Genomic DNA, 11,977 nt, shown 5'->3' on the forward strand with positions numbered 1-11,977 from the left:
GGGATCGGCAGGGGAGGAAAAATCCTCATGTGTGTTGACAGGCACTTGCCGTCTCTGTCTGGTGGTGAATTTAAAACACCTGGTCCCTTCCTCGGAGCCAGGGCTTTGCTCTGGCAGCCCCGCGGTCCCTGCTAGCCCGGCCTTTGCCGCGGCGGGACTGGGCAATCATGCTTACACACACCGCTGCCTGCCCCTCTCCCTAAAAGCCGCGGTACAGACCTGCCTCTGCTTTGCCCTCTGCAGCACCACGGCACCCCGCTACCGCCGGGCTTCATGTGAGAGATGGCGAATGCCGAAGTGAGCGTCCCTGTGGGTGATGTGGTGGTTGTACCAAGTGACGGAAACGAAGGGGAGAACCCGGAGGATACCAAAACCCAAGTGATCTTGCAGCTCCAGCCGGTGCAGCAAGGGTGAGTTGGATGGTACTGGTGTGTCTGGGAGGTGCGGGGTGAGATGGGGGGGTCCCCTGTAGATTTTTGTGGTGTGGGGATCGAGCGTCGCTGCGTTTTCCAGGTCTGCGTTGGTTTTATGCCACGCACAGTAGAGAGAAAAATACAATGCAAAAAAGCTTTTGTGTGTGTCGCTGTCGCGGGGCCTCCGAGGACTGAAATTGTCCTGCGGGGACGTGTCCGCGCAATGCTATCTCTGAATCGCGGCAGCCCAGCGATGGCTGTGGCAGCGGGGAAACGCTGAGGTGGTCGTAGTGCTGCCCTGGCCATGCATCTTCCCAGTCTCCCTTTTCTCTCTCCGGCCCCAGGGTGGGTTTTTGCCACACTGCAGCTGCAGTACGTGGTGTCTGTGCCCATGTGTCTGGATCCACCTATGCTTCTGTGCCAGCTTTCCCCTAAAATCATCCTCCTCTAAAATGCAATGAAGCTGGCATGTTGGAGGGAATTTTGTGGTACCCATGGCAGCTGCTGCAGGGAAGTGGCTGCCACCAGGCACTTCGTCTTAACTCTGGATCAATCAGGACGTAAATATACTGGCTCCAGTTTGCTCATATTTGCAGAGCAGGGTGACTGTAGGCCTGACAGTGACTCTTCCCTGCGTGATCACCCGTGCTGCAGTGTGACACAGGGCTGGAAGGGAAATCCTGGGGCTTTGAGCTCTGCTTCCTGCTGCCGTGGGTAGCTGCCTGTAGCAGAAGCCAGAGGAGAACACACAGGGAAGTGCACTGCAGAGCTGCTTCAGTGGTGCTGGCAACATGGAGGGTGCGATGACAGGACTGGGAATGCCTCTGCGTGTTTCAGTACTTGGGATTATTATTGTATTTTGTATGTGCCAAAAAATGCTTGCGATTGAAACTATATCAAACGAAATCCACGTTTGCTCGAGGACAGGCAAGAGAGAAACGAACTGAATTTTTAACCCCATGCTGTGAATCTTAATTTCCCGTGATTTATATAGTTTGTTTACGGATGGCAACTTTCACAACAGGATTTACCAAGAGGGCTCTGAGGCCAGTGCCGCCGTAGTGGCTGGGGGAAACCACACCCACCACAACACAACATACTGTCGAACCCCACCCCATCCACAAGCTAGAAGAAGGGATCGGTGAGTTCCCGCTTGGCGTGGGCAGAATCCCCTCCTCTGCAGGGCTGGTCGCCACTGAGCTGGTATCTCCGGTTCGCTGGGCTTCCTTCTGGCTCTGCCCCTGCAGATGCTGTTTCCCAGACATGGATGTGGGTGCAGGGTCTGGGCATAGTCTGGAATAAGAGTCTGCTGTTACTGCTTGGTCTCAAAGTCCTGGAACTGAGATCCTGTTTCTCCTGCAAGGAATGGTAAGGGCTCCCATGGGGTCCAGGGGAGCCGAGATTTCACCCTAGTCTTGGTGTGCAGATACTAGCAGGCAGGAATGATGGTTATGAGGATGGTCGTTGTGTCTGTGCTGGCTAAAGCATCAGACTCTGATTGCTGGCTCTTTGCTGAACGAACAGCCTGACAGTTTGGGTTGAAGAACCAAGCAGGTTGGCTCCAAGTGCTCCCTGCCATCCTGAGGAGTATGTGGGAAAAGTCTCCTGTCATGAGGTGCTGTCACTAGATCTTGACTAGTGTTCTGCTTCTTGTGTGGGTCTTTTAGCCGTATTAGCAGGAGCTTTGTGTGTGAAGAGAATATATTATCAGTAAATATCTGACATTGCTGCTAAACAGATACCAGAACTCCAAGAAATCTGAGAGATACCTGCACTTCAAATCTTAAAGCATTTTGTTTCCACAAATATTGTTCTCATTGACCCTTGCCTTACAGATGTGTTGGATTTCTGGTATCTCATGTTCTCCTGATAGATGAGCTTCATTTTGAGTGTTGCTATATTAAAAAGCAGATGCCAATTGTTGTTGGAACTAGTAATTGGAGAATACTAAGAGAGAGGTGATCCTGAACTGGGATCGGCCCTTCTTTTGGTTTACTGCATGCAGCTTTCGCAGCCTGTGAGCTTTCAGCTCCCGCCTTGTGGGATTTGAGTTTCTTGGGTGGAAGGTTTCATTTTCACTCCTTCCTCCCTCAGACCCCAGCACCATAGAAACGAACGAGGAAATTGAGATCGCCTATCCTATCACCTGCGGGGAGAGCAAAGCCATCCTGCTCTGGAAGAAGTTTGTCTGTCCGGGAATTAATGTCAAGTGTGTAAAGGTAAGGGAGTTTCCACAGCGGATTCCTTCTCTGCTCCCGAGGTCTGGTGCTTGACCTCCACAGGACTTCCTCACTTTTTGCCTTTCACCTGAGCCTTGTCCTGGAGCCGAGTGACTTTGCCTGTGCAGTGTGCTGGGTTGTTAGTGCTGACGTTTTTAGCATGGGGAGAAGCAGAGGAAGATTGGGTTAAGGAGCGAGGGCCTATCACCTACCCTTCTATTTCAGAGTCATATTTAGCACTTGAGAAGGGACTTGGAGCTTAAGGCAGGCAGGTGATGCGTACTGAGATCTGCCAGAGCTTTTCTTCCTTGTCTCTTTCCACCTGTCACTTCCTCGGTGAGCAGGTTGCATCAAGAAGAGAAATATTGCCGTTCCCTTTTTCCACTTGAGAGCGTGCTAATGTAAGAGCTGATGCGCTGAGGCTGAGCCCCCGTGTGCTGCTGTGGCGAGAGTGCTCTGTTGCTGACCCTCAACAGGAACTATCTTAGTCACTGGAGCAGGACAGAACAGATGCCCGAGTGAATACCTGTGTCAGCTAGATGTTGCTCGGCTAGTTGATGTTGCAACATAAAAGCATAGAATCACGTAACAGGAGTCTGCCATAATGATCTCTGAGATGACTGTACATGTTCACAGAAGGAGCGAATTTGGTTCATGCTTCAAAAGAAAGCCTTCAGGGCTGTTCTTGGCTAGAGCTGTGTGGTTGAGATGCCGATGGTTGGCAGGTCATCCCTGCAAACATATCCATTCTGGAGTTACAAGCATTGCTGTGCCAAAGCTGGTAGGGATTTGAGAAGCAGCTCCGCTTTCTGGGTTGAAGTGGGGACGTAGATGAGCTGTGGACTGGCTGTGTTGGATGTTCCAATAAGGTCTTCCGAAGCGATGTTACCATGTGTTTGCTGAGCCTTTGTTTATCTCGTCGTCAGTTCAATGACCAACTGATCAGCCCGAAGCATTTTGTTCACCTGGCTGGGAAGTCTACCCTAAAGGACTGGAAGAGAGCCATTCGCCTCGGAGGAATCATGCTGAGGTATTTGACCTGCCTACCACTGTGTCCAGCTTCAGGGCTTCATCACTGCTGCTGCAGGGTCCCAAGCAGGTGTTTTGTCTGCTTTGCAGTCCCCAGGAGATCTCTTGGAGGTTCACATTACCTGGCCAGCAGCCTGTAGAGATCCTGGCCCCGTGGTGTGAGGGGCAGGATTCCCCATCCTGTACAGAAGTGGTCTCCTGGGGGACCTGGTACTTGGTGGGGGTGGAACAGGACTGGAGCTCTGTATGTGAAGCTGGGGGATACCTTGTACTTGCCATTTGAAAGCCCTGCAAGAGATGTTTTGTGTGCAGAGTGGTGCTGGGTCTCCCTTTTGCCATCTTTCCCATGGCTGTAGCATTCCTACGTGGAATACTCCCTTTTGTGTCCCGGCTCAGATTTGAGCTGAGCCTGGTTCTCTTCCCCACTCCCTGCACAGGAAGATGATGGACTCGGGGCAAATCGACTTCTACCAACACGACAAAGTCTGCACCAACACCTGTCGAAGCACCAAGTTTGATCTCCTGATCAGCAGCGCCAGGGCACCGGTGCCAGGGCAGCAGAGTGTGGTGCAGACTCCTACATCAGCTGACGGTAGGAAAGCAGTTAGCAATGCCACAGGAGCTTCCCTCTGACATTCCTCTCCCTCTCTGGACTAATCAAATCAGGGTGGCCACACACACACTTTACACCTTCTCCCCAGGTGTAGCAGGGCAGTCCCACCGTTCAGGAGACTGCTCTGGTTTCTCAGAAGGAAAATGCTTCTCATGTCCGCTCAGAGAGGTCTCGGCAGCATCTGGCAGGGAGCTCTGCTCTGCGGTAATGCGAGGGCTGGAAAGCAGCCAGTATTAAGTGGTGACTAGGGGCAGCCTTGGGAGCCAGGGGAGGCTCACCTTGAAGGGATCCCTGTTCCGGGATCACCATGTGAGCAAACACCTGAGAGAGCTCGCGTAGTGTTTTCTGATGTCTCTCCTATTTCATGGTCTATTACAAAGGCAGGAGATGGGCTAACGCTCAGGAATTAATTTAGGGATGCTGACCTCCTCCAGAGCAGCCTGTTCCACGTCACCTGAGCATCCATGAACGGGGTATGATAGCTGGATGTGATTTGATTGCCATTCCAACTGCAAATTCTCAGCAAATCCTGTGCTTCAGAGCGGAAAGTGATCTCTTTGCTGAGGTTAGGGGAGAAGACTACTCCCAACTGTACCGCATCGGTTCAGCTGGGCGGATTAAATTTCTCTAAGGCCCTGGGTGGCTGAGATGGCAGAGTTGTCCATAGGCTGAGTAGAATCTCCTGGAAGGGACATGGTAAAACCTTAGAGTGGTTGCAAATTGGCTTAGTCTCAAATTTGATCTAGAAATTTACAACTGAGTCAGATCTGTTTCCCTTCTATAAACCAGCTTGGACCCTGACCCTGTCATTTCCTGAGAGATTATGGCATCTGTGGGGTGCAGAGCTCTCTGTTGATGATGCAAGAAGGGTGGCTGAGCTGAGGCTTATTTGTTCCCTTCTTTATTCTGATCCCTTCCTGCTCATTTTATGCCAGGACTCCAGTTTGCTTTTTGGAGGGCATGTGGTTTTCCCTCCAGAAGCCCCAGAGCCTTTCACAATCACAGTTCCAATGAGAAGCAGCAATATTTGCTTTTAGCTAATTTGGTTAAGAGAAGCCAGGCACAAACAACCTGACCACAAGAGTGTAAAAGAGTCTGGGAGGTGTAAGCGGGGTGGAAAGTAAAGCAGGGATTCAGGGCTGCCACTCCGGGTGCCACAGAGGGAGCTGACGTTGCCTCTCTGGCAGGGAGCATCACCCAGATTGCGCTGTCGGAGGAGAGCATGGAGGAGGGGATCGAGTGGAACTCGGCTCTGACGGCTGCCGTCACCATGGCCACTGAGGAAGGCATGAAAAAGGATACAGATGAGATTTCGGGTAAGCTCAGGCTGCTTGTTGGGTTTTTCTTCCCCTTTCCTCACCTGTTACATTTCTGGAGACTGAAATCCTGAAAATAAGGAGAGTTTAGGCAATGACAGAGCTGTCCCCAAGCCCCTAGGCTATCTGAGCATTTCCCAGGCGTGCGGGGCCCCTGCCAAACAGAGCTCCTCACCGCTGCAGGCAGAGGGGGGCTACAGCCCTGGCGTTGTGGCTGGTGGATGATCCCCCAGATCAGCTGCTGCTGGTTACAGTGAGGGGCTTTTTTTTCATTGTTGTTCATTCTGAGGATGTAAACAGCTGCCAGGCTGGAGCAAGACTGAAACCATCAGTCAGCAGTGTCTTGTTAGTACCCTGTCAGCTGTCTTGGCTGTGTCTCTCTGGCTGCAGTGCCTTGCATTCCCTCTTAGGATCAGTACGGAAGCTTAGGCAGAATTTCCTCAAACAAAGAATTCAAGCTCTGTATCTTGTGAAGATGAACAGAGGCAATGAAATGTTGCCTTGGAAGTCATGGTGCTGCTTGAAAACATGTTACTGATTTGCTGCCTGGATCTGTTTTGCTTCTTCTGGGTTTTTTTTTTTTGCATGTCATATCCACCCCAAAGGCCAAATTAGAAGTTGTCTTGCAAAGTTACTCTTGCCTGAAAGGTTTAAGGTAGCCTTGTGGGAAAAATGCCAAATGCTTGTACATGTTGACTTCTTTTTCCCTTTCCTTGTGCCAGAGGATACGCTGATGTTCTGGAAAGGAATAGCTGATGTGGGGCTGATGGAAGAGGTTGTGTGCAACATCCAGAAGGAGATAGAAGAAGTCCTAAGAGGTGTCCAGCAGAGGTTGGGTCAGTCTCCCTTCCAGATGACGGGTAGGTTGTGGGCCACAGCCTCTGGCTCTGCGGTGGGGAAGGATGCTCAAAAGGGCAGCTGCAGGCAAAAAAAAGTGACAAGAGTCCATCGCCACCATTTAAAACTGTTGAGTCAGGATGGTGAGCAAGTTACTGCTCATTAGCTGAGCTGTGGGAGCTGTGACTGGGTGTGGGCTCAGCCTGCCCAACTGTGAAGTGCATTCGCTTCAAGGCACCAGGGCACAACATGCCACCCTGTTTCCTGGGCAAAATAGCTCTGGCAGCTTGCTGAGACCATTGGGCCACGCTCCTTAGCTCCCAGCCCTCATGAAAGCCTGCTCCGATTCACTTCTCAGACTGAGTTATTCAAACACTTTTCTCTGTGACAGTGCAGGCTTAAACAGGTCCTGCCCCCTCACTTCTCATTCTGTCTTCGCTTGTGCCACAAAACCTGTTTTTGGGGCTGAACCAGATGTGGGAACTGATCTGGGTTAAAAATAACTCCCCTCCCCTCTTTAGGGTTATTTTTAACTTGGATCAGTTCCCTAATCCAGTTCAGCACATGCCCCTGTGAACATGGGGTTTGAGAGCACCTCTTGTTGATGCTCTCACTGAGAGAACATCCATGTAGCCACAAACTTCATTTTACCCAGGATATTTATTTTTTTTAATTTTCTAATTTAGCTTTGGGCTGGCAGATCTTTGTGTCTGGTAGGTGGCAGCTTTTGGAAGCTGTGAGTGATTGAAGTCAGTGGATTATAATAGAAATTTTGCACAGCTTTCAGTGAAGCTGGCATGTTAATGACGCTGTCAGCAGCATGGGGTGATGATTTGTAGGTGGAGAGCTTGTTTGTATCTCTGTGATTGCAAATTATGCTTTCATTTGCAGCAATTTTGAGCTGCTTGGGTGACACATCTCTGTTTCATTTTCTTTATCATGTGAATGGGATTATTTAGTCCTGGGATGTCGGAAGGATGAGGGAGCTGGATCTGCCCCTTGTCAGCCAGCCCTTGGGGAAGAACAGAGATAGTTAAAGCAGCAGAAAATTTTTGGCATAATACGAGCATCTTTTGAGTACCTGACTGAGTCCCACCTATGGGACTCGATCCTTGCAGATGCTGCAGTCTTGAACAATGTTGCCCACACATTTGGCCTAATGGACACAGTCAAGAAGGTTCTGGACAACAGGAAAAACCAGACGGAGCAAGGAGAGGAACAGTTCCTTTACACGCTGGCAGGTACAGTCAGTGCCTAGTAAGGCTTCTCATCCTGCTGCTGCTTTTGGGAGCTGATGTGACTTTCCTTCGACATAACCCCCAATGAACCATATTTGGGTTATTGTTCAATACATGCTGCCCTGAAACAAATGCACCCCAATCCCTTTCCATCGTAGGGCTTGCGTGGTTTCCCCTCTCCCTTGCCTCGCAGTCGGCCGTCGCTTGGGGCATTCAACAGCCCTTTGCTGCAGCAGGGTGCTGGGGGTACGAGTCCGATTCCATTGGCAATAGGAAATAGGTGCTGCTAACTAAGGGCTGTGTGGCAGTCATCTGAGCTGCAGGCAGTGCCGTGCTGTGCCCGAGCTAATAAGCTTCTCCATGTACAGGATGCTGAGTTGTCTGCTTGTCTTGGCGTGGAGTTGTCACGTGTCTTGCACAGCTTCCCCTGAGCTGAAGCTAATGGTAGAATCATAAACACATAGAATGGTTAGGTTTGGAAGGGACCTTTCAAGGCCATCTAGTCCAACCCCCCTGCAATAAGTGCTCAGAGCCCTGTCCAACCTGACCTGGAAAGTTTCCAGGGATGGGGCATCTACCACTTCTCTGGGCAACCTGGGCCAGGGTTTCACCACCTTCATTGTAAAAAAAAATTATTCCGTAGACCTAGTCTGAATCTCCCCTCTTTTAGTTTAAAACCATTACCCCTTGTCCTGTTGCTACAGGCCCTGCTAAAAAGTCTGTCCCATCTTTCCTATAAGACCCCTTTAAGTACTGGAAGGCTGCGATAAGGTCTCCCCGAAGCCTTCTCTTCTCCAGGCTGAACAACCCCAACTCTCTCAGCCTGTCCTCACAGGAACTGGGGGTTGCCCCAACCCAGGTGCAGGATCCTGCACTTGACCTTGTTGAACCTCATGAGGTTCACACGGGCCCATTTCTTGAGCTTGCCCAGGTCCCTCTGGATGGCATCCTGTCCCTCAGGCGTGTCAACCGCACCACTCAGCTTGGTGTCATCTGCGAACTTGCTGAGGCTGCACTCGATCCCACTGTCTGTGTCATTGATGAAGATATTAAAGAGTACTGGTCCCAGTGTGGACCCCTAAGGGACACCGCTCGTCACTGATCTCCAACTGGACATTGAGCCATTGACCACTACAGTATGGGTGCAACCATCCAACCAATTCTTCATCAACCCAACAGTCCACCCATCAAATCCATATCTCTCCAATTTAGAGAGAAGGATGTTGTGGGGGGCTGTGTCAAAGGCCTTACAGAAGTCCAGATGGACGACATTGGTAGATCTTCCCTTGTCCACTGATGTGGTCACTCCATCATAGAAGGCCACTAGGATGGTCAGGCAGGACTTGCCCCTGGTGAAGCCATGCTGTGTGTCTCGAATCACCTCCCTGTCCTCCATGTGCCTTAGCATAGCTTCTAGGAGGATCTGCTCCATGGTCTTCCCAGGCACAGAGGTGAGGCTGACGGGTCACAGAATCACTAGGTTGGAAAGGACCTTCAAGATCATCAAGTCCAACCATTAATCCAGCGCCACCATGTCCCCTAAACCATGGCGTGAAGTGCCACATCCACACGTTTTTTGAACGCTTCCAGAGATGGCAACTCCACCACCTCCCTGGGTAGCCTGTTCCAATGCCTGACCACTCTCTCGGTGAAGAAATTTTTCCTAATATCCAATCTAAACCTCCCCTGGCGCAACTTGAGACCGTTCGGGTCCTCCTTACTACCCTTTTTAAAAATGGGTGCAATGTTTCCCTTTTTCCAGTCTCCAGGGACTTCAGCTGACTGCCTGGACTTTTCAAATATCATGGAGGGTGGTTTGGCAACTGCATCAGCCAATTCCATCAGGACTCTGGGATGCATCTCGTCAGGTCCCAGAGACTTATGCATGTTCAGGTTCCTCAGGTGGTCTTGAACCTGATCTCCTCTTACAGTGGGAGGGACTTTGCTCCTCCAGTCCCTATCTCAAGGCCATCCCCTTGAGAGGTGTGGGAAGAGAGATAGCCAGTGAAGACTGGATCGTTGAGTACCTCAGCCTTCTCCTCATCCGTTGTTACTAATCTGCCAGTCTTGCTCATCAGGGCGGGTACGCTTTCTTTGACCTTCCTTTTCTGGCTGACATACCTGTACCACAACTGGGCAGCATCCCTGTACTCATCCCAGGGTACCTGTCCCTGCTTCCCCTGCCTGTGCATTTCCTTCTTGCCCTTTAGTTTGCCCATCGGGTCTCCACTCAGCCATGCTGGCCTCTTGCCTTCCTTTCCCAATTTCTTACACCTGGGGATTGAGAGCTCTTCCACTCCATGGAAAATATCCTTAAAGATCTTCCAGCTCTCTTCTACTCCCTTGTCCCTGAGGGCAGTTTCCCAGGAGGTCCTATTGACCAACTCCCTGAAGAGCTGGAATTTCGCTTTCCTAAAATTCAGGATCCTGACTTTACTCTTCACCTGCCCCATATCCCTCAGGTCTGCAAAATCCACCAGTGCATGATCACTGCAGCCCAGGCTGTCTCCAGTCTTGATGTCACCGATTAGCTCACGCATGTTGGTGACCAACAGGTCCTGTATGGCATCCCCTCTGGTAGGGCTGTCTATTACCTAGCACAGGAAGTTCTCCTCCATGCACCCGAGGAGTCTCCTGGATTACCTACCGCTCGCCATGCTACTTTTCCAGCAGCTGTCAGGGTGGTTGAAGTCCCCCAGCAGGACGAGAGCCTGCAAGCACGATGCCTCCTGTAGCTGGAGTGAGAAGGCTTCATCAATAGGCTCCTATTGATCAGGTGGCCTGTAGTAGACTCCAACCACAAGGTTCCCTTTGTTGCCATGGTCCCTGATTCTTACCCATAAACTTTTGACCTGCTCATGGCCATTCCTCAGAGACAGCTCTCCACACTCCATCCATTTCTTGACATAGAGGGCAACATCTCCACCCCTCCTTCCTCAACTGTCCCTTCTGAACAGCCTGTAGCCATGGATAGCTGCACTCCAGTCGTGGGATTCATCCCATCAAGTTTCAGTAAAGGCAACCAGGTTGTAGCTTTCTAGAAGCACAGTGGCTTCCAGCTCCTCCTGTTTGTTGCCCATGCTGTGTGCACTGGTGTAGAGACACTTCAGATGGACTGTTGGCCATGTCACCTTAGAGGAAGACCCCTTAATTCCTTTGATGTATTTCACTGGTGTTTCTCTGTTGGCTCCTATAACCTCGGGAGCCCCTGGCTTATCTCCGTAAGACTTCAGGTGTGCTGCAGTGTAGCCAGCACGTCTCAGAGCAACAGGCTGAGGGCCCTCGCTAGCACCCCGTCCCTCTAACCTTGGCATGTCATCCCACAGCTTGTCACAGGTAAGCCTGATATTATCCCCTTCCCTCTTCAAGCCTAGTTTAAAGCCCTGTCAGTAACCTGACCTGGATTCCCCAGAGCCACCTGCTGCATGTGTCTCCCTCCTCACTGTGTCCTGTAGGACCTGTTCTTATCTGGGATGTCCTAGTCCCCTACTGCCCTGGATAAATGAGATTACTGTGCTGCTTCTGACTTCCAATGTTCACACAGACAAGGGTTGAGGGAGATATTTCATTGACCCAAGCAGTCCTGCTCCCTGTCTCCAGTACCAGTGCTTGGCTCCTGGGGAGTTCCTACTGCCTGGAGGGGCTTGTCCACTCTCTCTTGTAGGTGGGTCTAACTTGGGGAGCAGAAATGCCCATCTTCTTGTCAGTGGGAAGATAATGGAAATAGAAAATTGATACAGAGCATTGCCTGTTCCATATCCAGGCACTGACAGCCAGCCAAAGCAGGCTGAGTGGGTGCAGAACATGTGGGTGGCAGGAGAATCTTGCCTTTTCCTTCAGTGCAGTTTGATCTTGAGTGAAATGATCATCTTGACCATGACTGGGTGGTTAGGAGGCCTCCTGTCCCAAACATGGGGTGTACTGGTTGGTTGTGGAGCCTGCGAGTCCCCAGGAGCTCCTGCAGCATGCTGGCCCCAGCCCAACGCGCTGCTTAGCCATTCTCTTTGCAGACCTGGAGCGGCAGCTGGAAGAGCAGAAGAAACTTGCCAAGGACCAGAAGGCGAAGTCCCAAACCATCCAGAATGTGGTGCTAATGCCTGTCAGCGCTCCCAAGCCCCCCAAGAGACCCCGCCTGCAGCGCCCAGCCTCCGCCACTGTCCTCAGCCCCTCCACCCCCATTCAGCAGCCTCAGTTCACGGTCATCTCACCCATCGCTATTGCGCCTGTCGGGCAGCAGTTCTCCGTGGGCAACATCCCGGTGGCAACTATTAGCCAAGGCTCCAGCCCGGTGACTGTTCATACCTTGCCGTCT

General features: G+C 51.3%; 1 protein-coding gene across 1 annotated transcript in view; it reads left to right on the plus strand.

Moving 5' to 3' along the window:
• The first annotated feature begins 282 nt into the window (after positions 1–282).
• GMEB1 (glucocorticoid modulatory element binding protein 1) overlaps positions 283–11,977 on the plus strand; it is a 12,251-nt gene continuing 556 nt past the window's right edge. The window contains exons 1-10 of the mRNA XM_010288531.1: positions 283–410; positions 1,408–1,478; positions 1,513–1,554; positions 2,508–2,632; positions 3,559–3,662; positions 4,099–4,253; positions 5,462–5,590; positions 6,313–6,450; positions 7,546–7,668; positions 11,676–11,973. Of these exons, the coding sequence (XP_010286833.1) occupies positions 283–410; positions 1,408–1,478; positions 1,513–1,554; positions 2,508–2,632; positions 3,559–3,662; positions 4,099–4,253; positions 5,462–5,590; positions 6,313–6,450; positions 7,546–7,668; positions 11,676–11,973 (1,313 nt within the window). The remainder of the gene's footprint in view (positions 411–1,407; positions 1,479–1,512; positions 1,555–2,507; positions 2,633–3,558; positions 3,663–4,098; positions 4,254–5,461; positions 5,591–6,312; positions 6,451–7,545; positions 7,669–11,675; positions 11,974–11,977) is intronic.

Source organism: Phaethon lepturus, unplaced genomic scaffold, assembly GCF_000687285.1.
Source record: "Phaethon lepturus isolate BGI_N335 unplaced genomic scaffold, ASM68728v1 scaffold6156, whole genome shotgun sequence".
Taxonomy (NCBI): Eukaryota; Metazoa; Chordata; class Aves; order Phaethontiformes; family Phaethontidae; genus Phaethon; species Phaethon lepturus.